Source organism: Aspergillus japonicus, assembly GCF_003184785.1.
Source record: "Aspergillus japonicus CBS 114.51 unplaced genomic scaffold BO86scaffold_64, whole genome shotgun sequence".
In the NCBI taxonomy this organism is placed as follows: Eukaryota; Fungi; Ascomycota; class Eurotiomycetes; order Eurotiales; family Aspergillaceae; genus Aspergillus; species Aspergillus japonicus.
In genome coordinates, this window is record NW_020291701.1 from 47256 (window position 1) to 73143 (window position 25888).

At 48.8% G+C, this 25888-nt stretch overlaps 10 protein-coding genes across 10 annotated transcripts; 6 read left to right on the forward strand and 4 right to left on the reverse strand.

Moving 5' to 3' along the window:
* Positions 1-2610: 2610 nt before the first annotated feature.
* Positions 2611-3330, forward strand: BO86DRAFT_200260 (uncharacterized protein). Its single transcript, XM_025666746.1, has one exon. It carries the CDS (start codon positions 2783-2785, stop codon positions 3206-3208), a length of 426 nt encoding a protein of 141 aa, XP_025523877.1. The 5' UTR covers positions 2611-2782; the 3' UTR covers positions 3209-3330.
* Positions 3331-4582, forward strand: BO86DRAFT_200261 (MYB DNA-binding domain protein). Its single transcript, XM_025666747.1, has 2 exons — positions 3331-3925; positions 4007-4582. Exons 1-2 carry the CDS (start codon positions 3453-3455, stop codon positions 4410-4412), a joined length of 879 nt encoding a protein of 292 aa, XP_025523878.1. The 5' UTR covers positions 3331-3452; the 3' UTR covers positions 4413-4582.
* Positions 4583-4751: 169 nt separating this feature from the next.
* BO86DRAFT_321857 (tRNA (carboxymethyluridine(34)-5-O)-methyltransferase) lies at positions 4752-5756 on the reverse strand (the record flags this gene model as incomplete). The annotated part of the gene is made up of 3 exons (XM_025668364.1): positions 4752-5235; positions 5426-5550; positions 5643-5756. 3 exons carry the CDS (start codon positions 5754-5756, stop codon positions 4752-4754), a joined length of 723 nt encoding a protein of 240 aa, XP_025523879.1.
* A 977-nt stretch (positions 5757-6733) lies between these two features.
* On the forward strand, positions 6734-7888 carry BO86DRAFT_321858 (tubulin-folding cofactor B; the record flags this gene model as incomplete). The annotated part of the gene is made up of 3 exons (XM_025668365.1): positions 6734-7003; positions 7248-7467; positions 7560-7888. 3 exons carry the CDS (start codon positions 6734-6736, stop codon positions 7886-7888), a joined length of 819 nt encoding a protein of 272 aa, XP_025523880.1.
* A 68-nt stretch (positions 7889-7956) lies between these two features.
* Positions 7957-10579, reverse strand: BO86DRAFT_200411 (Cupin domain protein). Its single transcript, XM_025666748.1, has 6 exons — positions 10467-10579; positions 10303-10419; positions 10029-10189; positions 8770-9966; positions 8462-8710; positions 7957-8406 (listed from the first exon to the last, which is right to left on the reverse strand). The coding sequence occupies exons 2-6, from the start codon at positions 10365-10367 to the stop codon at positions 8189-8191; spliced, it is 1890 nt and encodes a 629-aa protein (XP_025523881.1). The 5' UTR covers positions 10368-10419; positions 10467-10579; the 3' UTR covers positions 7957-8188.
* A 119-nt stretch (positions 10580-10698) lies between these two features.
* Positions 10699-12168, forward strand: BO86DRAFT_392175 (ribonuclease H2 catalytic subunit RNH201). Its single transcript, XM_025672752.1, has one exon. It carries the CDS (start codon positions 10889-10891, stop codon positions 11951-11953), a length of 1065 nt encoding a protein of 354 aa, XP_025523882.1. The 5' UTR covers positions 10699-10888; the 3' UTR covers positions 11954-12168.
* A 50-nt stretch (positions 12169-12218) lies between these two features.
* BO86DRAFT_450639 (Pex16-domain-containing protein) lies at positions 12219-16331 on the reverse strand (the record flags this gene model as incomplete). Its single annotated transcript, XM_025676807.1, has 5 exons — positions 13948-16331; positions 13402-13658; positions 13304-13339; positions 12396-13230; positions 12219-12342 (listed from the first exon to the last, which is right to left on the reverse strand). The coding sequence occupies exons 1-5, from the start codon at positions 16167-16169 to the stop codon at positions 12219-12221; spliced, it is 3474 nt and encodes a 1157-aa protein (XP_025523883.1). The 5' UTR covers positions 16170-16331.
* Positions 16332-16477: 146 nt separating this feature from the next.
* BO86DRAFT_369600 (WD domain protein) lies at positions 16478-18474 on the forward strand. Its single transcript, XM_025670248.1, has 2 exons — positions 16478-16743; positions 16809-18474. Exons 1-2 carry the CDS (start codon positions 16595-16597, stop codon positions 18310-18312), a joined length of 1653 nt encoding a protein of 550 aa, XP_025523884.1. The 5' UTR covers positions 16478-16594; the 3' UTR covers positions 18313-18474.
* A 2642-nt stretch (positions 18475-21116) lies between these two features.
* On the reverse strand, positions 21117-23608 carry BO86DRAFT_392180 (YdiU domain protein). The gene is made up of 6 exons (XM_025672753.1): positions 23068-23608; positions 22978-22987; positions 22892-22922; positions 22683-22833; positions 21527-22632; positions 21117-21451 (listed from the first exon to the last, which is right to left on the reverse strand). Exons 1-6 carry the CDS (start codon positions 23525-23527, stop codon positions 21251-21253), a joined length of 1959 nt encoding a protein of 652 aa, XP_025523885.1. The 5' UTR covers positions 23528-23608; the 3' UTR covers positions 21117-21250.
* Positions 23609-23834: 226 nt separating this feature from the next.
* BO86DRAFT_421953 (aldo/keto reductase) lies at positions 23835-24894 on the forward strand (the record flags this gene model as incomplete). The annotated part of the gene is made up of 3 exons (XM_025675306.1): positions 23835-23897; positions 23994-24278; positions 24397-24894. 3 exons carry the CDS (start codon positions 23835-23837, stop codon positions 24892-24894), a joined length of 846 nt encoding a protein of 281 aa, XP_025523886.1.
* Between the last annotated feature and the right edge of the window lie 994 nt (positions 24895-25888).

Sequence of the window (25888 nt, forward strand, 5' to 3'; positions counted from 1 at the left end):
TACTACTACTACTACTACTACTACTACTACTACTACTACTACTACTACTACTACTACTACTACTACTACTACTACTACTACTACTACTACTACTATTATTATTATTAACATTATCATTATTATTATTATTATTATAGTAGACGATATTCGTTGGTACCCTCCGCCCAAAGCCAAGAAGTCTCATGTCCTAGTCCGGACACAATGGGACGGGAGAGGTCCACTCACTTGGTTGACTCGATGAGATCTCAATCTTAGAGGGCTTGGATAAGGAGGACGACTGGTCACATCAGTTGCCGGTATGCTTCCTGCTTGCCTACTCTTTCCATACGTGTTACACGCCGGTTTTGTCCTGATAAGGTCGGTCAATTGAGAACGTTGGACTTGAAGTGCAGAAAGTAGACAAAGTGGTTGGTTGCTAAGGTAGGAACTTGAAGACCCCAGATCCCGGCTAGCGGCTGGTGAGTCAATATTCCTGAAATGATAGTAGTATTACAGTATTTGATCCGAGTGGCTCACTCACAATATCGATCATTACCTGGGCGGATACTTTCCAATCAAGGCCTGGGAGTTGGGGCTCGTTCGCCGTTGACAGATCCATCGCGACGGTCTGGTACCACCCGGGCGAGCCCATCAGACTTAGTCATTGGGTGGGTGGGAACACGGCACCGTTTGGTTCTCGGAAATTTACATTTTGTCAATTGAGTAGGAGGAACCGAGCGAGGCGGCAACTTAGAAAGCAAGAAACAAGGGATCACACTAAATATGACGGATGACAGCCTCAAAGCCTGAATCGGAGAATTATCTGAACCTATCTCATGGAGAGGTAGGGTTTATCGCCAGTGCTTTGTTTGATTAGGTTGAAAGTTGACAGAACCCTATTTTCGTCAGTACAGTGCTCCACTGCTACATCTACTTTACACACATACTGGTTGGTAGTCATTACTCACTATTTATCACGAGTTAACTACTACGTATGTCCTCCTTTGTACGGAGTAGAGTAGTAAATATATAATCAGAATTATTAGACCTTCCGCCTGCACTTTTCCTACAGCAGAGACTGTTGACTCCGTTTCGGCCGAGGCTCTGGGAGACTAGTCGACTTGACGCCGTCGTTGTTACGCATCCTCCCCATTATTGCCCATATCCGCCCTTTGGTTGGAATGGAGCTCCTCAGACCATTTCCACCTCCCGGTTTAGGACGATGGCGTTCTCCACAAGGAGGAACCATGTTCTCTGGCTGTCTTGTTATTACTGCTATTGTTCATCTTGTTATTTCGAATTTGGGATAACTCTCTGGTTAGCTCGCAGTCCTTCTTCGCCCTTATATTACTTACTTCATTTAGTTGTTATTTCTTTTTATTTCATCTTATTTGTTTTTTCATTTTGAGGGGGGTTTTTTTTTTTTTTTTCTTTCTCCTCGAATTTTCCTTTCCCTGAATCACCCATCCATCCCTTCTGCTTTGCCTTCCCTGGTCTATGCACCACTCACTCCATGTGTGGTCATGTACGGAGAAAGAACTTTCACTCAAAGTCTCATAACAGGATTTCCAACTGTCCAACACTAAGCCTTTGTGGCTTGGACTGTTCGTCACTCATATTGCCTTCGATGTTACCACCCTGTCCTTCCTGGTTCATCCTATCATCGCATACATGTCTAGTAACGCGATACTAGTCTATCGCAGCTAAAGGAAGCAGAGATCGGTGGATATCCCGCATGTCCCGCCCGCGGCCTTGCCTTCTTCTTTCCCAAGTTCTCGCAACGGAAGATAGTGGGTACGAACTCCAGCAGCGAAGGGCCCTGAGAAGTTGTACTTATGGGCTACAGTCGTAGTTCGAATGGGTTTTTGTTTCACCGTCTAGACAATCACCTCACCAACAAACCAAGTCACTATAATAATAACCAAGACCGAGGCTAGGCTCGAACGCTCCCGGCGAGGTTTGACCGCCAGGAAAGCATTCCATTCCAGTATAGTCTAGTATCCGCGGGTGGAACCGTTATTCTTATGATCGTTCCCTTTTCTTTTTGTATTGAATCAATTTCATGGGTCCTCTGTTTCTCTCTCTCTCTCTTTCTCCCCCCCCTTCTATCTGTCTTCCCGGTTTGGTAGTTTACTGCCAATACAAGTATCAGGAGATTATTGAATCCACCGAGGTACTCTCTCGACAACCTCATGTTCATAGTACACTTTTAGAGGTGATGAATGAGGAAACCCTAGGAACATTATTGGGTAGTATGTACGTACATCAACTACAAGGCATGGTACCCGGCTGAAGTTCGTTTCACTGACAATCTCGTAGTCCAGATGAAATCGCAATGAAGTCAGTCAGTCAAAATGATCCTTCTACTATCGACCAGTGTAGTGAGCCACAAGGCTGGTATTGATTCTAACCTGTATACGGAGTAGATAGTTATTCTGTACTAAAATCTAGTGAAGTGACTTTGCTGGGAAATGAAAAATAACCATCTACCGAATACGAGTAAATCAAAGTACTGTGTAGGATACCTAATTAATCTCAACGGTCAATCCATGCCTACCTAATCATATTAATGTGCTTCATTTATTAAACGGCTTCCCGAAAAAAAAAACAACTCCCCCTCCCCCCCACCACAGGGCCCTGGCCTCGCCTCTTCAATTTTAGCCTCTGTCTCTTGTTCCCCATACCCATTGCCTGCTACCTTAGTATTAGCTACCACCAGCACTTTGCTATTCTATTACTGTTGAGCTTTTCATTTGCTGTCTCTTCCATCAGCTGTCAATGCCGATGATCTCGTTTCTTATGCATGCCCAGGCGTTTCCACTGTCGTGTCTGGCCTATTTCCCTTTCCTCTTGTCTGTCACTCCTGGTCTTCACGATTGATTTCAATGACTTTCATCTCCTGCCTCTGTCGTTTCTTCTTTCTTGCCGCTTGTATACCTTGTGCCTAGCCATCACCTTCTCACTACCACATTTGTTGGTCTACCTGCCAGCCTGGCACACCTTCAGAAGGCTTTCCAAACGCCATTTGACATATAAAGTCACCGTCTGCTATCCCCGTCCCCAAACCACTTTTCCATCCTGCCCTTCTTGTTTTGCAGCCTCTCTTCGTCCACGGCTCACTTGTTGGACTGGTTCCTACCTGTCAGCTTCCTATATTGCGACTATCTTGGAAGCACCCGGGGTGCCACGAGCTTTCGCTCCTCGCACTGAAGCTTTCTGGCTCCTCTGAACCGTCGCTATCCTCGAGGCTCAGAAAACAACACAGACGTATCCTTGGATTGAGCTTATCCACCTTGTTCGAGGTCGTTCTTCTACATTCGCTGGAAATTTCACATCGCGTACGGTAACCCGTGGGAGTGTCAAAACAGCTCCCATTGTTTTGCCCCCTCTTCCGGCCTTGACTGCTCCTCTAAGCCATACTAGCAGCAAGTTCTTTACCCAAGAGCAGCAATCCGTCGGTATTAATCGCGCATATGATTGCGTTACAAAACCAGGCCATCTTACCCTCCGCCAAAGTGGATATCTCACTGTTACTGAAACCCCAAGATGAAGAAGAGACCGCCTCGGTGACTAGCGCACCCACATATGCAACGAACACGATATCTCAAGCTTCATTGGTCCCGTCTATGCCCGTGGCGATACCATCTTCTATTCATTCAGCAACGGCCGTCCAGCCGCTCACCAAAGTTCCCTCCTCGGTCCCTGTCAAGCGTCTTCAACCAGCACATACGGCGGAGTCCCCTGCCAAGAAGCAGTCAAAATGGTCTCCCGAGGAAGATGCTCTTATCATCGAATTGCGAGGCAGTGGTATGAAATGGGAAGATATCAGCAAGCGCCTTCCGGGGCGAAGTGCTATCAGTTGCCGTCTTCACTATCAGAATTATCTGGAACGCAGAAGTGAATGGGACGAGGATAAGAAAAACAAGCTTGCGCGACTATATGAAAGGTATGCTATTGTTGCCTGAAGCCATCCTCCAGATTCGTCAACGTGAGTATGGTGGGTTCTGGTTGGCTGACTCAATCACAGGTTCAAGGCCGAGATGTGGTCGAAGGTCGCAGAGGAAATGGCGATTCCATGGCGGGCAGCGGAAGCCATGCATTGGCAACTGGGAGAGCAGGAGATGGCTCGTCGTGCCGGTGTTGTTCCTTTCTCGCTGTCAAGCACTGCAATCGATCCACCTGCGCCCAGAGCACGCAGAGCCAGCACATCTTTGTCTCGGCCGAGGAAAGGATCGAGTTCGCGTTCGATACACCATCCCCCGCAGCTTCCATCCGTTGAGGAACTTACTGCTGGAGTACCCGCATTTGCGCCGCCTCCGCCTTTTTTGCCACCCCGCGAAGCATTTAGGATAAGCCGCCCTTTGGATCTGGGTGGTAGTCAAGGCGGCCCATTCGGACCGAATCTCGGTCTTCCTCCTCGAACCCTTCCCTAGGCAGGCCGGGGGAACGGTGACGATAACTATGTCTATTGGTTTTCTCCATTGCGTCGTTACGAATTGCATAGCGCTGGTTGGAGGTATTGGTCGTTTCAAGGGAAGGTTTATCATAGATGTTCATCTTCGATATGTGCATAGGTGGACTTCGCATTGCCAATGCATCAGAGTTGCATTCCAGTGTGGTTTTGATTTGGCAGGGGAAAAGAGCAATAAAGGGTTGTTCATCATGGGGAACGGCCCTCGCTGGCTTCATCGCATGCCATGCCATGAGAATGTGATACGGCATCATCTTTGGGGTTGGACCTCTGAATAGTCCACGCACCCTCTGCGCACATCCTATGATGACTTGGGACCTGGCCGCATCGCAATTGCCCACCAATTATCCTTTTCATACCCCGAATCCAGAACATAGCCACCTGCGTCACTGATGTCCTGCTCTAGTTCTGAGGCTTGGTAAAGGTGATAGTATCGGTGGAACACTTGGGGCTCACTGCCAGCAGACGCAGTCCCTTTCATGACCCAGGGAACCATTCTGTCCTGTTGATCGCCTTTGTCCCAACCACGACGACTATCTTTCTGCTCTAGAGCCCAGACATAGATGAGAGCTTTTCCGCCCGGCACTGTGTCGGAGGCAGGCTTTAGGGTCCGCAATATCTCACGGATAGCACCGACTCTTCGTTCTGGAGTAGACAAGTGATGAATCACTGCGATCGAAATGGCGAAATCAAAGGAAGAATTGGGGTGTGGAAGGCTGAGGATGTCGGCGACTACGGTCGAATGTGGCTGGTGAGCTTGGGCAATGCGGGCAAGGTTCACAGACCTGGTATACGGCGGATCAGTTTTGAGACCCAGCAGGATATGAGTATTTATGATCATCCCTGTTGAGATTTGGGATCATTCTTTGTGTGAGAGGCATGGCTGGTATGATCATGGAAAGGTGAGGGGTCAGGAAGAGGGGCAGCAGGGATTAGTCACAAGTATATAAAGATGAAAAACATGATATAACATACCGATCTGAAGCTACAATAAAAACATCCTTATTTACACTCAGGTTCTTTCCATTGCCGCACCCCACATCTAAGCCAATTGACCCGGGCCTCAAGTCAGTAAGGAATTGTTTCACAATAGGCCAGGGCTGACATGGCCACAGTTAGTGACGAACATACATTGGGACGTGGGGTTGAAAGAGGCCGAGGGAGGGGGGGGTGAAGAGAAATAAGAAAATACCTTGTAGCGGGTAGATGAAAAATGATGTGCAATCTGTTGGTATACTTGATGCACATTCTCTTCTTCATAGGCGTCTTCTTCTTGCTGGCTAGGGACAAGGGTATTGGAAGCCATCATGGTCTTCGAGACGAAGGCAGAGAATATGGTGATGGTGGAATTGATAACACTTCTACAAGAAGACCACTCAACCAATGTGGTGTGATGATTTTTTGGGAGCAAAAAATGGATGTCCAAGTGAGAAGAAGAAAATACCCGAGATGTTAAGCAACTTTTTCAATGAATAAATGAATCACAATAAGAGATTTCCCGAGAAGACAACTTCCAGCTACCTCAGCATGTATCGTTGTGATTATCCATTACCGTATAGTAACTTATTCATTCTTGTTTCAGCTTAATTTACAGTAATGGGTTTGTTCTGACTAACCATACTAGGCTACTAAGTTGGTCAGGTGATAGTGACGAATATTTACACAGTACATGGTTAGAGACACATGTTAAGTGGGTGAACTACTTCCAAGTCATGCAACAGCATTGGCACAGCCAAGAAATACGACGAGTAACTGAACCGAGTAGTAGGAAGTATCCCTATCACTGGAACCCAGCTTTGAGTCTTGAACTGGCAGCTTACTTGAAGTGTTGATTAAGCATGTGAGTATCAAGCTAACCAGAAATGGCGTCACTTAAACTGTCCCGTCTCTACCTCTTCAAGGTTGCTCCCTCAACATGCCCGCTTGCAAAAGTGTCTACCCCAATAATTGCTTGCATGTCTATATTATATGTATGTCCTTGTATGACAGCATTGCCTTCATACTTATTGGGAGTAATTTGGGCCATACAGGTGCATTGCAAATCTCATCTCTTTCCTTCCCTTTCCCCCTCTCCGGTCCTCGGCCATCAAAAAGGAATCAGAATCAACCCACCTTAAGATTCTTGTGGTTCCACATTCACTTTCTGTCATATCACTTGTCAACTAACATACGGCGCAGACTTGATCTATTGTCTAGTCCACGGACTCTAAGTACTATCGGCCCAGGAGAAAAGAACAACACGGCTATTGAAGTTATTCCGCCAAGCTGCGCAAACCAGCGGTCATGGCTTTCCAACCCACGCCTGCGGATATTTCTGTTGTCATTACTACGCCTGGCACAGGCTCCAGCGCCGAGCCACGCTTCTTGACGGAGCGCCGAGTCACTCCAACATGGACTGTCATGCAGCTGAAGACGAAGCTCGAGACCATGACTGGTGTTCCGCCCGGCTGCCAGCGTCTTCGCCTTAGGTCACCTGGGCGCCCCGATCAGTGGGTCGAAGATGACAATAGTATTATCGGTGATTGGGGGCTGATGAGAGGCTGCGAAATAGAGGTAAGATATACTTCTTGCATCCACTCTACAGGTTGATATGGGCTCTTATGAATGAGCACGCCAATCGTCCGCCATCCTCATTGCAAGCATTCTCACCTGCTTCCCCTCTATGCCTCCTTTCCACCTCTCAATTGCACATTGTTTGAGAACCAACGACTGGGACACTTTTGAGGGCACCCCGAACTTGCTGCATACACAGTCGTTCTCTTTGAATTATCTATTGATGAGCGCATTCGTTACAAAGGTCCATGATTCCCGCCCTCAGGCTTCACGGCTTAACCTCACAGACCTGTCGTCCGTCGAGAAGTATATACTGCCGACATCCACATACGAAGCACTCTCGAATTCTGTTTTGGCGTGGAAAAAGAATCAGAAGCTTGGTCGCTTCGATCCCAATACTGTAAGACCCGAAGAAGCGATGCGCAGCCAAGCTTTGAAAGACGTTGGAGAGGTTGAACAAAGAGGTGAGGACAATGAGAACCACAAGAAAGCAAGCCGTCTTTCCTTGCCGACTTCGAAATATAACATAAATCACTGATCAAAGCGTTCGTGGTAGGCATTGTCGTTAACAACCGAGCCATTGTCCTTCCCTCGTCTCCGCCACATGTTCGACGCGGCACGATTCGCTTTGTTGGCCCAGTTCCGACAATCCCCTTCCCTGGTGTGGATCTTGAACTAGTAGAAATCGACTCCGCAGATCTTCCAGTCTGGGTAGGAATTGAGCTCGACGAGCCATTGGGTAAGAACGACGGGAGTGTTGGCGGAAAGAGATACTTTGTATGCCCGAATAAGACAGGTGTCTTTGTCAAACCTGAGAAAGTGGAAGTAGGAGACTTCCCGCCCTTGGGTTTGGATGATTTGGATGCCGAAATGGAGGAGATTTAACAGACGGTAAATTGGCATGGCCACTACATGAAACAACCCTGCACTAACTGATACATAAGACTCCAATGAAGCTTGTAATCGCAGCTTAATTCTTCTGGACTCACACGCCCCAGCGCCAAAGAAATGGAATATGTGGTGACGAACTATATCCTTATCATCCCAGCAATTAAGTGACATACTTGCTAATTCAGAAGCCAACACTCCGGTGAAAAGGCGAGCAAAGCATAGCGCGGATAGGCGAGGAGTTGAACGGAGCAATCCTCAAGAGGTGAAGTAGAATGGTCATAGCACGCAGGTGACTCATTTCGCCTTGCGCCCGGGCCCGGTTTTCTGCTTGCCCCTGGGCCTACCTTTCCCTGTAGTCGTGGGGCGCCCTGTCGGTGTGCTCGAGTCAGCTTCCATGATACCGGCCTTTGTCGCAGAGCCAGGGGCAGAGTCGTCATTTTCAGGTAGACAGCCTTGTGTGAAAAATAACCGTGCATCCTTGTTGTGCGTATTCGCAAAGCTGTAATAATTGCCTAAGAAGTGTGTCAGTTTCTGATGGAAATTGGACGCAGTCTAGAAGCAACCGACCTCTGGGGACTTGAAATACACAGCCTTTGCCCGCACTGAACCGTACCCCTGAGACATCTACCTGCACGCGTCCATTGCAAATGTAGAAAACCATATGCATTTTCTTAGAGTTTTTGGGCTTTTTGACTCCGCCAGGCGGCAACTCAACGATCCCGGAACCCATGAAGGGAGAACTGATGAGTTTAGCGAATCGCCACGACGAGTCCTTGACACTTTTGGTCTCCATGCCAGATGGGGCATATGCGAGATCTACGTGTAGAGTCAGTTGTTGTTGAACCAGACAAGACTGAAGAGTGCAGTGAACCCACCAACGATGTCCGACTCTGCCGCCGTCTGAGATTCTGAATCCCACATTCTGACATAACCATGCAGTATTCCACCTTTCTTTTCCCACGGGTCTAAATAAGCCGCATCCTCATCAGAGTCTTCATCTCTACTCTGTTTCGCTCGAGACTTTTTCAAAGGGCGGCGTTTGCCTGAGTGGGATTGTTCTGGCTCAAGCTCTTCTGTGCGAATGATCTCCTTAATGGTTGACAATGGAAATCTTTGACCTTCTACAGCCTCGCCGTCACCGTAAACACATCGCTCGTTTCTCCAGTAAGCGAGTGGTCTTACTGAGACGCGGCCCGATCGGGTATGCGTAGCAGTGTCGTCTGACGGGGCTTCGCGCTTCAACACATACAAGCTCCGGCCCTTCAACGGCCCCGTGCGATCAATATAGTTCTCCACCACTTTATCCAGCTCAGCGTCGCCAATTGAACTCGATCTTCGATTAGTCTGAGCATTCAATCTAGGTTTCTTTATCGGTCTCTGCTCAGTGAGATCATGAGCTGTGCTGTGTTGAGACTTGGCGGGCCTGCCAGGGCGCTTGCGCTTCTGTGCGGCATCTGCTTGTACTATATCAGAAAGATCACTAGCGTCCGGAATGTGCAATCTCTGTCTTGTGCCATCCACGTTCGCCATCAAGGAAGCTTTAGGTCGACCTTTCGTACGTGCTTTGGGAGCAAGAATGAATGGGGACTCGGGGCGTGCCTCATCCAAACTCAAGTCGTCTATAGGGTCCTGCGTCAGAACGTCGTCGTCGGCAGGGATGCTTTCTACTGCATCATGTTCCTGTTCAAGCGCATCCGCATTTTCGTTACCACTTGACTGAATGCTAGTATCGCTATCAGAGTAGCCTTGATTTATGAGCTGTTGGGCGACCATATCAGTCTTCTTGCTAATGCGCGCGCTGTGTAGGTGGTTCATAGACGGTGTCGCGTTCACGGAACGATTGGTCAGAGGGGAGATGTCACGCCATGAGTCGCCTTTTGCGATTCCCAACCCCTTTCCATCGGAAGGACTGGAGGAGAGGTGATTGTGCTGTGGACTCTGTGACGACCGCAGACCGGGCGTTCGCCGTGGGGATCCTGTGAGCCCAGTTTTCATAGGCGATCGTGCGATAGGGGGGGGTAGATAAGAGCCACGTCTGCTGTTTAAATAGTCCGCAGGGCCAGGTCCAGTTCCTACATGGACAAGTTCCTCACGGTCAGCATGCTTGATGTAGGTGTATCAAGAGTCTACAAACCCTCATCCATGGACATGCCATCTGAGCCGACTGAAGCTTCATTCCGGATGCCAAACCCATTGTCTCTCGTCGGGGAGCTTTCGGGGGAGGAGAATATGCCATCGACTTCTTCCATGCCGAATTCATCACGCCTTCCTTCCTTGAGGATTATTCCTGTGCGCCTGTACCGCTCGCTCACATCAGCCATTAAAGCAGGAGGCAAGTCAAAGTGATAGCTAACGGAGTAGAGAAAGGGGCAATGGGAGGCAAGCTTATTTCCAAGGTGCATATCTACCTTCCGGCTTTGCCAACGTTGGCGTAATCATAGTCGCGAGCTTTCGAGGGCCCCCGGGGAGCCATCACTGCGGAGCTTCGGAGCTGTATGCGGCGCTGTATGCGGCTAGAATAAGAACTGTTGCAGGATGAGAAGAATCCACGTCGATAGCTTCGGATGCGTACTTCGTGGTTGAGATTTACGCGGCACGAAACTCCTTGAGTACTTGGAATGGGGCAACTCAGTTAAAAGATATTGCACTCTCGAGCGCGACAAGTCGTCCAAGTCGAAATGGCACTGACTGCTACGGTGGGGAGTTTGGAATTCATGGAGGCGGCGGCGAAGGTGTGACACGCGCTAGTCCTGAACTGTTTGGGACGCGTCCCCATGTTGCCGGTTGATAGATATTCGGGCTTCCTAGGATACCACAGCAGCTCTTTCAATTTCATTCTCTTCTTTCATTTCTTCATTCATTCATCCATTCAATCTTTCTTTCTTGCATCGGCTAGTCAGTCCTTTGACTTTAGTGTGCTCTTAATGCTTCCTTAAATTGTCTCATCTAAGACCCGCGTCGCCTGGAATTGACTAACACCCCAGAACACAGAAGATGGGGGAATCCACTCAGGATGATGTCTGCGACCTATCTCCAAAAGCTTCCTCAACTTCGGCCTTCACAGCTTCCTTTATACCCCCCAGCATAGATCATACTAAGATGCTATTTGGCGACTCCTACTCCTACTTCTCACCACGCCCACTCTTCCTCGCTTCATCCAACTCGACTACCGGTGACGAACCATCACAAGACGACTATCTCGTCCTCGGTGTGGACGAAGCGGGGCGCGGCCCTGTCCTAGGCCCGATGGTTTACAGTGCCTTCTACTTGCCGCGTCAGCTTCACCATTCCCTTCTTTCTCGAGAATACAGCTTCGATGATAGCAAAGTGCTTACGCCCGGGGTGCGCATGAACCTAATGAGACTGTTGTGCACTCCCGGTAATCCACTTTTTGAGTGTTGCGGATGGGCTACGAAGCTGCTATCAGCACGCGACATCTCATCAGGCATGATGCGACCTGGCGCTGGGTCTTACAATCTCAATGCTCAGGCAATGGATGCTACGGTCGAGATCATCCGAGGCATCATTGAGGAGAGAGGCATGAATGTGGGGGAGGTCTACATTGATACGATTGGAAATCCCGTGACATATCAACATAAGTTGGAGAAACTTTTCCCCTCCTTGAAGATAACAGTGGCCAAGAAGGCTGATTCCTTGTATCCCTGTGTCAGCGCCGCAAGTGTTGTAGCCAAAGTGACAAGGGACATTGCGTTGGAGCTAAGCCACAAAGAGGTCTCAAGAAGATGTGCTACTGAAGAGCCTTCTCGAAAAGCCACCATACAAAGTTGGGGTAGCGGATATCCTTCGGACTCAAAATGTGTCGGCTGGCTTCGAAACAATATGGATCCTATTTTCGGGTGGGGAAACGAATGTCGATTCAGCTGGGGAACTGCGAAGGAGATGTTGGAGTTGAAGGGAGGGTCGAAAGTCGACTGGCCTGCGGAAGAAGACTATTCACTGCTAAAGGACTTCCTCTTAACATCTGCCGGTGCCAACACCAGATTATACCATGAAGTGCGAGAATGGTACGGGTCGAGGTCAACAGACATTCTTCTATGATATATAACATGCAATGCCTCGAATCAGTCGAGGATTATGACGATAATGACAAATTCAATTCCCGATTCACATACATCTTAATACACCCAAAAGAGATCAGGTCCACAAAAAGTTGATTGCAGACCTCAGATGTGGGGGGAAACCAGGTGAGGTCGTGTCAGCAAGGGCAAGCGGATTGCGACCAGTCAGTCACAGAGCTGTCTTGGATGGCAATAAGTAGTAGAAATCTATATTGAATTGCAAGTGCAACTAGAGGGACGAAAGATCACAACGTCACACTTGAGAAATAGTAATTATCCCATAAGTATTCGTAGTCGTCAATGACGCTGCCCACCAGGTCAAGCAGGGGCTTGCCCTTCATCTTCCCAGTCAAACTCCGTAGCCAAGGTCTATGTGCATTAGTATTCTTCCGCCGCTGCAAGGCTAGGTCCGGAACACGCACCTGGTCAAGTTCGTATAGAAAGCCCCCCGCATGGCCCACCAACCCATCGCCCAGCCTCTTTTTCTGAGTTCTTCACGTTCAAGTCCAGTCAGTCCTCTTAGGCCGCCGGCAACTCTTTCTCGAAAGTCAGACTTAGCAAGCTGTCGGCACACATATTCTAGGCTAAATCCAACCAACCAAGGTCTCCAGCTATGCCTGCTTTCACTGTATTTTTGCAACGCTAGCGCGTAGACCACTGGCCGAAGGATATATAAAACTTCAGCTAGTTGTCCTTGGCCAGTAACGCGATGCAATAGAGCCTTAGGGGTTTTAATATCGTCGGCGGTGAGGACCTTGGATATCAGGAAGTGGGAGACATCATTTACTTCTGGCAGCGACGGGAGAGATAAGCCCGTCCGAGGCATTGTCCAGCTCAAATCTGACGGTCGTTCGCTAACGGGCGTTTGCATCCCATTCCAATCGTTGTCCACTTTGTCTAGCGATCTGGGATCAATGTCTCTCTCAGGCAGCGGGGGGGTCACCAATGGCCTGGACTTTGTGAGACGAAGAAGTAATAGACGACAGACCGCCTTGATGGCTTCAATGAAGATGACGACGCGCCAACGGATCTTCTCCCCACGTCGACGGGCAACCATCTCCCAGAGCAGTTCTGTGTACTGGACCATCTGTAATGCGAGTGCAACTTTATGATAGAGCGAAGAGCGAGACGTCCAATATTTAGTATATCGCGTGTGAGGAGTCGGTATCGGCCGCGGGATAGTCGGCGGTAATCTGGAAACAACTCGAGAAACAAGAGCATCGTGATAAAGGGACAGTAGCTGGACTCCGGAATGTACTGACCAAACCACACAAAGTTAGGCGATCAGACAGAATTTGCAGACTGACACTACTAATGCTGGGCAACATACCACACTCCGAACTTATTTCCGAGTCTCGGTATCGCCCTGGAAGACATTAGCTTTTCTCGTCCCCGGGGACTGTAATTGAATAGGGCAGTGGTCCTGACCTGGAATAATATATGTTAAGGATCTCAGCGCCGACTCTATCTGGCTTACGGAGCTAGCGTTCTTGGTTACAAATTCTTCGTACAACAGCAACCATCTTGAAGGTCGTAGCAGGGCAGCAGAGGCGGCACTCTCAGTATCGCATGTAGCGTCCATCTCCACAAAGGGGAGAATCAATAGTACGGATGATGTCGCTAAAGGTTCAGAGCGGCGAACGGAAGCAGTCCGTTTTGGGGTGCAGTCAGGCTCGGCTGGAGAGCTATGCTCACAGGAAAAGATCAGGTTCATCCGCGGAGAACAGTGGGCATCCCCGAGAGATGAGGCACGTGTACCGCGTCTGCCAAGGGATCATACATTAATCACGGCGGCACCGCCCTGCCTGCCGAGGTTCAGCTGAATCCGGGGGTTCTTGGCATTATGGCCTTTGCACAGTGTCTGGCAGGAGAGCTAACACCGATGACGTTTATGATCACACGAATCGCTAAGATACTAGATTTGATATGGACTGAGTATGAACTCCACGATTATCATGTACTACACGTGCTCACTCATCTGCAAATTTCCAAAGACCTCCCGGCCGCATTGCTTCTCTATACCTGTCCTTCACCAGGTCCTTCTCGAGCCTCCTGGCTTCCTGGTGGTCGTGTTCCAATTCTTGCGTGCTAGGCATATCAGTACGCCAAAACCCGGGTGGAGACCCGGCACGTTGATGCTGTTGCTTGTGCTTCCCAAATTCATTAGCTATCAACCTGGCCTTTGCTTCTTGTAAGAGATGATTCCGATCCTCCACACTCAATTCCCTGGACAGATGTTCTTTGTCGCCAACAAATTCTTCGAGGATTTTCTGGTCATTCATTTCGCGCTGCTGACTGGAGCATGTTGCATCTGCTGGAAGGCCACTCATTCGTGCCAAACCTAGAAATTTCTTCCCGCAGCAATCGTAACGGGTGCATCCCTTGACGCACTTCCCTTCGGTCTTTTTGTGAGCCACACTGTGAAATGCATAATCAAAACCTTGATTGAAGTCGGGGTTGATTCTGAAGTCTTTAAGGTCAAGATGTTGAACCGGCCGTGCTCTTATAGCTCCTGCGGGGTGAACTGCAGTGTCCCTTGTAGACAACAGGGAATTATTGACGGATTCGGTTCTTGAAGCTCCACTGTTCGGGGCTATTTGCGGCATTTCTGCTATGTCAAACCCATCGGGGTTGTAAGTTAGTATGGGTGTTTCTTCCATTATTGCGAAAGGATGCTTGAGGGCCCTGTCTGAAACGCCCGAGTTCCTTAGCATTGATTGCAACTCCAACTTGGCAGGTGACTGCCCCTCGAGCAGACCCTGCAGACGCTGATCAGTGGTAGCTTCACTGCCAACACCTGGGGTGAGACCTGAAGCTCCTGCCTCTGATGTTCTGCGCAACTTCCTTGAAGGTGGACTCGAGAAGCTTTCATCGCCGTCTTCTAGGATTGAAGATATGTGGGCATTTGCGGGTGGCCTTTGAGCTTCTTCTTGAGGTTTCTCTGGCGATCGAGCACATCTTCCACCTCCAGGGTTGGCATTGCTGGACTCCAGCATGGCAGGTTGTTTTGGGGAGAAGAGAGATAGTGGCGGAGGCGGACGTGCATCTCGACTATCTTCACTGATTGCTGGGGTAGTTGTTCTCAGAAGAACGCCTCGTACTTCACTATTTCGAACTTTCCTCCTCTTTCTGGGGGTTTCGACAATATTACCCACTTCGTCTAGATCTTGGGTACCCATAACCCTTACCGCAGATGATCGTTTGGGCGACGGTTCTGGAGACAGATCTTCATCTTTGACCAAAGTAGAATCCAATGCCGCATTTCTTACACCTGTGGTCAAGGTCGAACACCGGTTCATGAAGGCTTTAGGGGCATTTTGCGATTTTATAGACTCAGACTCTGCTGCTTTCATCCCCGACGTAGAAACTTGGGCAGTTGGAATAACGTTCTCATTTTCGGACAAACCCGACTGTGTTAGTGTTGATTGTGCTGGTGATAATCGAATCGAGCCGTTGCATTTGCTCCGGTCTCTGTTCTTTGCGTCCCAATGCCCTGCATCACCATTATCAGGATGGTTCGTTCTCAAGGTCTCCGGTGGGGAGATCGCGGTTTCATCCGCAATGTCATGATCATTTAAGCCCGACACTGGTACAGAAATGGTTGGGTTTGTGGCCCGCGACTTTCTCTGGGTATCAATAGAGACCTTTCCAGTACATCTGAACTCAATTGCTGTGCCTTCGAGCACCAAAGTGAATTTATCAAGCTCGAGACACTTTTGCCAGAACTTTAACTTTCCCTTGTATCGTTTGACTTGTTTTCTGAGCTCGCACGAGGCCATAACAAGCTCCTGAGCCTCCCCATATAGGGCTGTATATGCTTCAGTAACGGCTTTGATCTCGTACGGGTTGATACCAGAGACATCATCACCGAAGGCATGGCTGAAGTGCTGTAAGACCTGGTTTGGGGCATATGCTGCTTCAAAGTCACGAAACTTCTTCGTAGAGACTTTATCGTCTTCGGACCCAAAGTCGGTAAGGCGTAGCTCTTCACGTAGGAGAGTGATGGCATCTTTCAGCGAGTCCAACTCTTCCAAAGCCCTACTCCGTTCTTTCTCGGCATTCGTAGCCCTCTGTTCAGCTGTTTGTGCATTCGCATCGCGGTAGGAAATCTCGGCTTCCACATTCCTGATAGCCTCATCGAAGCTGTTCTCTAGTGCTCGAGTGAGAGAAGATCGAAGCGTCCTAATGGCGTCCATCACGAGGACATCATCAATCTGCGAATGAAGGGTTACATGAATGGTGAGATTCTCTGATTTATGCACTGTAGATAACAATAAGACTGGGATAAGCACATCAATTAGTCAACGCGTTGATGTAAAGGGATAGATGGGGAGGAAGTATCTGTCAAGTAGTTTAAGATATGCCTCCGTAATGTTCTATGATCTCTCTGGGTCGCATAAGCTTGACCTTAGTAAGCGCTGATCTCATGTAAGCTATTCAACCAGCTGCGGTACATACGAGTTAGTAATTTGGTTAATTAACTAGCTACCTAACCATGTTCATTCGAAAGGCGTACAGCATGCCGCTTTGGCAATCATGAACCAATTTGTCGATTCCTGAGTTGTTATATTATATTTTTCGCCCCGAATAATTTGCTTGCTTCGTGGCCATTACTGGGTAAATGTCTAAACGACATTACGAAGATGGAGACCCAGCACCCCGTCCCTCAAAACGTGGGCGCCAACCCAATATAATCTCTTTTCTCTCGGATGAATTACTACTCCACATATTATCCTTCTTACCCATCCCGTCTTTGATAGTCTGTCAACGGTACATTTCAGTCTTGCTCAAACCATCTCTGTCAAGACATAAGCTGACGAAGATCTATAATGAAGGTTGTCATGCCGGTTCAAGGCGCTTGCAGAAGACTCGGAAATTTGGAAGCGACATTATTACCACCGTTGGATTCGACCTCGATTAGCAAACGTGAGGCGTACCGTTATCTCCCATCCCGAGGTCAGATATTCTCCCAAGGTGTCAACATGGCTGGATCATGGTCACTTGGCAGATGAAGGAAGGACTCTGAATTGGAAGGGCCAATATCGTCTTAGGCACAACTGGTCTAAAGGAATCTGTCGTGTCTCCGAAGTCGAGTTCTCTCACCCATATGGTCGATCGGCTTTGGTCGCTTTTTGTGCTGGCATTATTTTCACAGTCGACCGGGACTACTGGCTCCGAGCCCAGTCTACCAAGATTCCCGCGTACTACCTCGCAGAGATCTCTTTAGCAAACCCTCGAACGCCTCTAGTTGCCTTGCCCACAGCGCTGACGGCAATGGTCGGTTCTCGCCCGAATACAATTGAGGTTGTTGTTGGATTCGAAGACGGTCACTTCGGGATATATAACCTGGACATGGCTACATCAGTACTGGACTTCCACACCACTTGCGCTGGATCGACAAGCGGCAGCATTACTGCAATAGCCTCGCTTTACCCCTACATTCTCTTAGCATCCGACCATAAAGCTCTGTCACTTTTCAAAATCACGACCGATTCCGATGCGCGTAGCCGTTCGCTGCCCAAGGAACCGGCTTTATTATCATGTCTCAAGGCAGACAGCACACTAGAGCCGCTGTCAATCTCGATTCGTTCGGTAGGCTCTGATATTATATCTTCCATAGTGTACAGCTTTTACCATGTTGGCTGCGGTTGGTCTTTGGGAATTCAGGAACTACATTTCAGCCCGAGTGAATTACAGCAGAAGTGCTCGCGGCTCACAACAACCGTGGATTCCCAGTATGGAGTTTGTCCGCCACTTGGTCAGATCTACTCAAGGATTGACATGCCGTGCACGTGGGGTGCGACAAATATCAAGAGCATGAGACCAGCTGAACCCGCTATACATCATCAGGAAACCCCGACTTCCGTCTCTTACTCACACCCTTATTTGATAACGTCCCACACGGACAATACTTTAACCGTGTACCTTGTTGTCTCCACGTCCGCGGGCTTGTATGTCAAAGGTGCACAGCGGCTCTGGGGTCATACGTCTTCAGTATCAGCCGTGCAAGTGAGTGATCGTGGCAGGGCGGTATCGGTAAGCTCCCGGGGAGATGAGGTAAGAGTGTGGGAACTCGAAACCCTAGTCTCAGCTTTCGGGAAGCAACGAGCGCGGAGACATGGAAATAGTATTCGAGTTAGTCCTGAAAATAGGCAGAGTGATGCCAGTGAACTCAGGTCGAGTTCTCCGACAAAAGCCAATGCTCTGCTACAAACCACAGGAGTTCCGCACCACCTGTTTGACATAAGTGGTTGTATTGGGTTTGACGATCAATGTGTCCTCCTACTGCGTGGTAAGGGACTTGACATGCACATGCTGGAATGTTATGACTTCACGTGAGTGGGGCAAGATCGAGATTTCTACGTATAGAGTTTTCCAGCCAGTGGAATTCCAGTCAAGGAGACTTGTGCTTCAATGCTCGGATTTACGGCAGGCTTCATTTATAGTAGGTAAAATTGCCAAGTAGCATTCACTTATGTGTTCAATTATAATGAGGTGGGCTTCAAGGGGACCTTGGGAGGAATGCCTTTGCATTTTTAATATAAAACATAGCACATGGCCCTGCGGCCGGCTCACCCTCCGGTTCCACGTTATGTCTTGGTCCTTTGTTTACTTGGATCAAGCGAGGTTACGATTGACTGACAGGCCCAGGCGGCATCTTGGTAACAACACACTTTCCTTATGGGTATGCAGAAATTTCTCGGTGCTGCCAACTGACCCCAGCCTCATCAGGACGATCTCGCTAGCGAAGCCTGACCAGTCAAAGTGGTCAATCCATAGACAGGGATCGTGTGGCGCTGAGAAATATGGTGGAGGAGAGAGATGGGAGTGGGGGATTGTGTTGATCTACTATCTAGATAGTATGAGTGAGGCCCTCCCCATTTTGACACACTAATTATGAATTCTCTCTCCTACTATTAACACTTACCACATGCCCTTCTGTATTTTTTCAGCTAGTACTGAATTACACCACAATTGGAAGTGAAGTCCAAGCAGAGAGAAAGGAGGCTATTTGTCAGGTGTCCTCGTTCCTTGATGTTGTGTGCGGCACTGAGGCGGTTCTTAGTGTTAAAGCCCTGCAGGTTCCCCCGCACCAAATTAGCATATCTCTGTTTTATGGTCTGCATTAATTAGGGTGACTCCTCTCTTCCTGCTCATTATTACCACTAAATCTCTGATCGCCCAGACTTTCCCCTCAACCTCCATCTATCCTCACAAAAAAAAATTCCCAAAATCACCGCCCTTCTTCCCCTCTTTCGTTACCTCAACCCCTCTTAAATCAGCTATTTTCCACCACAAGACAATATGAGTTTCCAAGCTGGAGGTCGTGGATGCTTCAACTGTGAGTCTACACAATTCTTGAAACCAACCAAAACATCATTCGTGGGCGCGATTCTGGCTGCAGCGGCAGTTCTCTTGGCCTCTACAGAGTCCTGGAGTCCTGAAGCTCAAGCCAGAAAGTACCTTGTTCCCTGGCTGCCAAGTCATATTTGCACCCACAGTCTGAAGATCTCCCCGGTCGCGCAAGTCTCTTCTCTTGTTCCCAGTCCCATTGGAATCGAGTACAAGTTGCTATCTTTCTTGCCCGGGACGCATGAGGGGCGGATCTGGTCTCAGCAATCTGCACAAAACATCTCAAGAGAGTGAAAATATCATTCTACCATGCACACCTGGATAATATAGACACTAATAATTTTTTTTCTCCTCTGCAATTTAGGCGGCGATGCCTCGCATCAGGTAAATATCGCCTACTTCCAGGACAAGTTGGCGGAGAGCATCATGGCCCGTCCCTGTCGGCTTGTTCCGTGGCACTGTCGTTGAAGGAGTCTGACTAGTTTTAGGCCCGCGATTGCCCCAAGAAGGGTACCCCTACTTGGTGAGGATTATCACGTTCCTGGCTGAAACAAACTTACTTACCAGTTCTTCACAGCTACAACTGTGGTGGTCAGTTTTCCCACAGCCCTTCTCGCATTCACTTTCCCTTCTCGTTATCTTGACTATTGGCTACCGGCTTCTGGAAGCTACCCAGTTGCTGGGCCGTTAAATTTGGTCTGACTTGTTGATTTTTCCAATCTCAGGTCAGGGACACGTCAGTAAGTTGTTCACTGATGCTGTATGCTTCTATTCTGGTGGACCAGGCTGAAACATTGCAGGTCGTGAATGTACGGTAGCCCCGAAGGAAAAGTCATGCTATCGTTGTGGAGCCACTGGTCACATTTCCCGCGAATGTCCTCAGGCTGGCTCGGGCGAGAGCTACGGTGCTGCTGGTGGTAGTCAGGAGTGCTACAAGTGTGGCCGGGTCGGCCACATCGCGAGAAACTGTCCCCAGGGTGGCAGCTATGGCGGTGGCTTTGGCGGCCGTCAGCAGACTTGCTACTCTTGTGGCGGCTTCGGCCACATGGCTCGCGACTGCACTAATGGCCAGAAGTGCTACAACTGTGAGTTATGATCCCTCTCAGTCGACATCAGCTTGGAAACTGACAATCACATAGGCGGTGAAGTTGGACACGTTTCCCGCGATTGCCCCACCGAAGCCAAGGGTGAGCGCGTGTGTTACAACTGCAAGCAACCTGGACACGTTCAGGCTGCCTGCCCTAACTAGTTTGAATGCACTCTGGACTGTTTGTCTTCTGTCACGATGTCTCGCATGGGACCAGACACGGGAATATGCATCTCGATCGCGCCATCATTGACGATCTGCAATTCATTTCTCCCGCTTTATCCTGAAGCCAATTTCTGACATGGCATACGAGCCTGGCTTTGAAAACCTCTATCAACCCTATCTGGTCTGTTCGATATCCGAAGGATATCTGTTTCGCCATAGAGTTGTATGAACGATCTGCTGTCTTGCTTGAAGGCAGTAAGGCTGGATTGAGGACTGATAGGTGCATTGTGTTGCGGGTGGACAAATAGATGAAATCACTTGTGTGCTGTGGAAGACTTTTGTCCACGATAATGGAATTATCTTAACGGCAATCTACATCGATTCCACAGAACTTCTCCCTATCCTGGACTTCCTTGCTGAAAGGCTCGATCTTCCTGCTTCGTTATATTCACCACGGGGCAATTAGAGGGACACCCTTCATAGTGTCATTATCGAATTGTTTCCATCATTGCGTAGTTTACTGCTCTCCAGAAGGCAGTGCAGGCTCTCGCTTTGAGGCAGTATGTTAGGCTCGAATGAGACTAAACGAGCAGGGCACCAACAACATATCTAAGCAAGGCTACCATTGTAAAGATAGAATATCGAATACCCGCAAGGGACGAAAAATCCTTTTCATGAGCTACAACTGCACATCATTGCTCTTTTGAATTTCGGAACATCGCCGCAGAACCGCCGTTCCTCCTCTCCATCTAGACCCCAATCTTCGGCGAAAGGCTTCAGTGCCATTTGCATCACTCGCCCGAGGACATCTCGGTCCCCCTTGCGCTCCACGCGGTCAATGACCTCGTCAAGTATCCAGCCACGTGGTAGGAACTATTGTGTAACTCAAGTCAGCGGACGACCACAATATCCCAAATATGTCAATCCTCACTCCCGAGACAAACATACGCTTGGATTTACCGATTTCATTGACATTTGCCTCGCCGTATCATTGTCCGTGTCCCAGTCTTCCAAGACGCGAGTTCTCCATATCTCAAGCCAGTGCGCAATGCGTTCTCTAGCTGCTGCTTCTGTCAAGCTGACACTGTCAAATCCCTCATTATGGAAAAATATCGACGCCATTTCCGTTCTTTGAGCCGATGTCTCGATATCTGAAAGTGGGATGTTTGAAAGTCTCCTGAAAAAATGGTTGAAATCCAGCTCTAATGCTTCCATCATGTCAAGCATTTCAGAAAACAAATCCTGGAAGTCTGTCTCTCTATCCGTTTGAAGGCCTAACCTCCTTCTCATGAGTTGCTTGTATTCGCTCAGAAATACAGCCTTGAATTCCTTGCCTGTTTGTTCAATGATTTTTTCTGCACGTTCGACTACGGCCGGTGCGGAGCTTTCAGTCAGCCCTTTTTTCACGAATTTTTCATGATCAACTTGGTCTCCTGCCCCAATGAGTTCCCCGAGGGATTCACCCAGTCTGACCAGATTCCACCAGATGATACTAGGCTGGTTCTTGTAAGAATATCTCAGTAGGTGGTCATCGTGATTGGGCGTGTACTGGGGATCAAAGTTATCCATAAATGCAAAAGGGCCGAAATCCATCGACAAGCCGCAAATCGAGGTGTTGTCCGTATTCAGAACACCATTCATGAAACCATAGGCTTGCCAGGCAGCAACAGTCTTGGCGTTGCGGCGTGCAATCTCTCGATAAAGCCTTGTGAACCTGTTTTCTTCCAAACCTTGATTCTCCTCCACTTCGCTTTTTGGAGCATACCCGGATGGGTTATCCATGGCAGGCGAGGGTTGACTATTGTTTGAGTACACAACAGAAGGGAGAGTCTCCCATCCATGGAAAACTTCTTCGGCGACATATGTTGCCAACTTTCGAATCACGTCACGGTCTCCACGTGCACGCAATAGATCAAAAGTGCCAATACGGAGCCAAGATTCTGCAAATCGAGTTACAATGGCTCCCGGTTCAATGCGCTCTCGCAACACTTTCGATCGCGGCAATAAAGTAATGGCTAAGGCCCGGGTCGTTGGAATACCGAGTGCCGAAAGAGCTTAAGGAGCAATTAGTTTCCGCCAGTATAACATCTCTTCGGGGAACCACCTTCAGAGACAATGTATTCTCGGATGCTCGACCGGAGCACAGCTTTGCCATCAGCAAAGCGTGAGTAGGGCGTCCGTCCAGCTCCTTTCAACTGCAGCTCATAACGAACGTTCGTGTATGGGTTAGTGCTTTCAAAGAGGCTTATGGCGCGCTGCTCAATGTCAATTCAATGCATATATAACGTTCAATTGCGGCCAGGTGCCACACACCCCGTCTCCTAGTTGACCAGCCCATGAGCCACTACCATTTGTCAGTAGGATGCATAGCACTACCAGCCACAGATCCTGTAACGTACAATTGCCACCCTTCAAGCTGTTAGTCAGTGGTTTTCCATTTTAGTGCATGTGGGAAACGGTGTGAGAGTGGAGTGCATTGAAAGACTTGCCTCCATAGCATTGTGCCCAAGGATATATTCCACCCGTAGATTGGTCCCATGGAAATTCATTTCCGGAAACCAGGGCACGGAATTCTTGTGTAGTAGTTTCACTAGATGCGAGTCCAAGATCGTCCAAGGCTTTCGGGCTTACCCCCAGAATCTCATACTTCTCTGCTGGCTCGGGCCTCACAAACGTGTAAAGAGCACCTCTTACTAAGCGCGGCCCCAGAGCCTCGCGAGGAGCTCGATGCGATATTTCCGGTGTTTCAAACGCAGGGTCGGCAGGAAGCTTGGATGTGAAGACATTGGACTTGGAAAGCTCGCGCAGCGAAACCCCTTTGCCGGATTTCTGGAATGACGAAGCCATGTGGTAAGAACGCCCAGGAGGCATCCACAACCCTTTAGGCACTCTGCGGAAGGATGCTAAATTGACGTAGGGATATGAAAAGCGAGCATTGATGATAACCATGAGAGTTGTGGTGCGGACTGCTCATCAAAATGAGCCGATACCAACTTCTATATTGTGCCTCATTCGGAAAGTTGGTGTGGGTAATGGTCAGATCTTTAAAGTATGCAGAGTAACTTAGCGCCTCTCCGCTAAGGTTCGGGAACTTGACCGCATATCTAAGGATGACGTCAAACCTTCGGACTTCTCATACGTGCTTTCTGTACATGAGTACGGAGTACTCCGTAGTTTATTGTCTTTTCTGAAAGGCTTTATACATTGATCTACTTTCACACGTCACAGCTCTTTATTGATAGCATACGTATGCCCAATGGCGTCCACCGCCCGGAACTTTCCATTTGTCAGATTGGGTGACGGGATAAAAATCCCACTGGTAAGTTGCTCCATGCTTTTCTATCTGTCGCGTGTCTCGACGCCTCTTTTTACCGGCGGTGTCTTTCGGCTTAATAAATACTAATGATCGTAACAGCTTGGGTACGGCAGTGGGACTGCCTGGTATAAAAAGACAACGGATGAGAGTATAGATCGCGAACTTGTCAATTCCATAAAAACGGCTATTCGATTGGGATATCGTCACCTTGATGGGGCCGAGGTCTATGGAACGGAGCCTGAACTGGGTCTTGCCATTAAAGAAAGTGGCGTTATCCGGGAAGACTTATTTGTGACGACGAAGGTGAATACCAACATCGCTGACATCCCGGGGGCCATTGATCTGAGTCTTCGGAAGCTCCAGCTCAGCTACGTCGATTTGTATGTATACCGTACCTAGATCTCCGGCATCCGTTGCATTAAAGTCCGTGAAGTACTTATGGGCTAGATGAAGATACTTGATTCATTCGCTGTTCTTTGCTGAGTCTGATGATGATCTTTAGAAAGCTTGGGCTGTCATGGAACGGGTTAAGGCCGCTGGCAAAGCCCGGTCCATTGGAGTTTCCAATTTTCTCCAGGAGCACCTTGAAGCCATCTTGAGTACAGCCACAACGCTTCCGTCGATCAACCAGGTTGAGTTCCATCCTTACCTTCAACACGGTAATCTGCTAGAATTTCATCGAGACAGAGGCATTAGAACCGCTAGCTATGGCCCCTTGACCCCGATCAATCGCGCCAGGGGTGGTCCCCTTGACCAGATGTTGTCCGGTCTGGCCAAAAAGTACGCGGTCGGTGAGGGAGAGATCCTGTTGAGATGGGTTATAGACTGTGGTTCCGTGGCGATTACGACCAGTAGTAAAGAATCCCGCCTGAGTAGCTACCTGCGTGCACTTACCTTCAAGTTGACACCCAAGGAAGTTAACGAACTGTCCAGACTAGGCCAGAAGGCACATTTTCGAGCGTTCTGGCGAAATAAATTCGCTCCTTTCGACCATTCATAGTGGTCTTTATGTGTTTGTACAGTCAGTGTCCACGAGTTTAAACGGTAACCTCTTACCAATGAAGCTGATTCCAGTCCACAAACATCAACATGAGTTAATGTCTGCGTTGAGCATTAGGACAGCAAGGAAACATCATGAGAGGCGGAGGTCCTGAAGAGGCACAACAAGGATTGACGGCAAACAAGAAGTCGATGTCTCACAGATTCTTGTAAATTAGAGCCGAGAACTAATCTATGTACTGTACTGGTATTTATACGGAGTACAGAGTACTGCACCGGACGCCTTCCGCGCGCCCATTAAGATACTGCCAAGCGGCTCCGCTTAGAACCCGGCCGGAGCATTGACCTAACCTAGTACTCCGTACTGAACAACAAACTCCGTCCGGCTCATCTTCGACATTGACACTCTACTCCCCTCTCGCTGTGAGCCTAGGGGCATTGATTATCCTAAACTTTGGGCTAGGTGTTTCTCCTCTATCCTTATGGCCAGATACTACAGCCATAGGTTCGGCATTGGCTTGGGCGCTCGATAGTGCGGCATATTAGGTATCGGCTTCTAGTCGGCAACCCACCCCGTACCCAGGGCAGCTAAGACTCCTGGGAATTCACTTGCATAGAGGAAATATTACTACTGTGGACCGCAGGGTCTGTGATTGAATATTGTTGAACAGGCTCTGCCACGGTAGCTGGCTATGCGCGGCTGAAGGGGACGCCGGGATTTCGAAGGAGACCCAAGGATCAGATCAAGGCTTGGGGCACTATATAGATCGATCACGAACCGATGGGAAGCTAACAAGGAATCACGACACCAGACCGAATGCGATAACGCTGCTTGGATGTTCAACACCGTTGGAATACAGATCGCAAAGAACACATGCAAACGCACAGCCATCTCAAAGAAGCCGAGCAACACGGGCGTTGGAGCTAGGAAGCCCAAGTGTGGGTGGAAATATTCTTACAAGGAAGTGCATGCTTGCTATAGCTGCTGCCAATTC

What these genes read in the sequence shown, in the direction of transcription:
- BO86DRAFT_392175 (XM_025672752.1), top strand. Translation starts at nt 10,889, where the DNA reads ATGGGGGAATCCACTCAGGATGATGTCTGCGACCTATCTCCAAAAGCT.
- BO86DRAFT_200261 (XM_025666747.1), top strand. Translation starts at nt 3,453, where the DNA reads ATGATTGCGTTACAAAACCAGGCCATCTTACCCTCCGCCAAAGTGGAT. An exon ending in CTTGCGCGACTATATGAAAG is followed by an intron (nt 3,926 to 4,006) that starts GTATGCTATTGT and finishes ACTCAATCACAG; the next exon opens with GTTCAAGGCCGAGATGTGGT.
- BO86DRAFT_200260 (XM_025666746.1), top strand. Translation starts at nt 2,783, where the DNA reads ATGCCCAGGCGTTTCCACTGTCGTGTCTGGCCTATTTCCCTTTCCTCT.
- BO86DRAFT_392180 (XM_025672753.1), bottom strand. Translation starts at nt 23,527, where the DNA reads ATGGTTATCATCAATGCTCGCTTTTCATATCCCTACGTCAATTTAGCA. An exon ending in AGAATACATTGTCTCTGAAG is followed by an intron (nt 22,633 to 22,682) that starts GTGGTTCCCCGA and finishes TTGCTCCTTAAG; the next exon opens with CTCTTTCGGCACTCGGTATT. An exon ending in TGAAATCGGTAAATCCAAGC is followed by an intron (nt 21,452 to 21,526) that starts GTATGTTTGTCT and finishes GTTACACAATAG; the next exon opens with TTCCTACCACGTGGCTGGAT.
- BO86DRAFT_200411 (XM_025666748.1), bottom strand. Translation starts at nt 10,367, where the DNA reads ATGGCTCCCCGGGGGCCCTCGAAAGCTCGCGACTATGATTACGCCAAC. An exon ending in AACGTTGGCAAAGCCGGAAG is followed by an intron (nt 10,190 to 10,302) that starts GTAGATATGCAC and finishes CGAGCGGTACAG; the next exon opens with GCGCACAGGAATAATCCTCA. An exon ending in TGTATTTCAAGTCCCCAGAG is followed by an intron (nt 8,407 to 8,461) that starts GTCGGTTGCTTC and finishes CACACTTCTTAG; the next exon opens with GCAATTATTACAGCTTTGCG.
- BO86DRAFT_369600 (XM_025670248.1), top strand. Translation starts at nt 16,595, where the DNA reads ATGTCTAAACGACATTACGAAGATGGAGACCCAGCACCCCGTCCCTCA. An exon ending in TCTTTGATAGTCTGTCAACG is followed by an intron (nt 16,744 to 16,808) that starts GTACATTTCAGT and finishes TCTATAATGAAG; the next exon opens with GTTGTCATGCCGGTTCAAGG.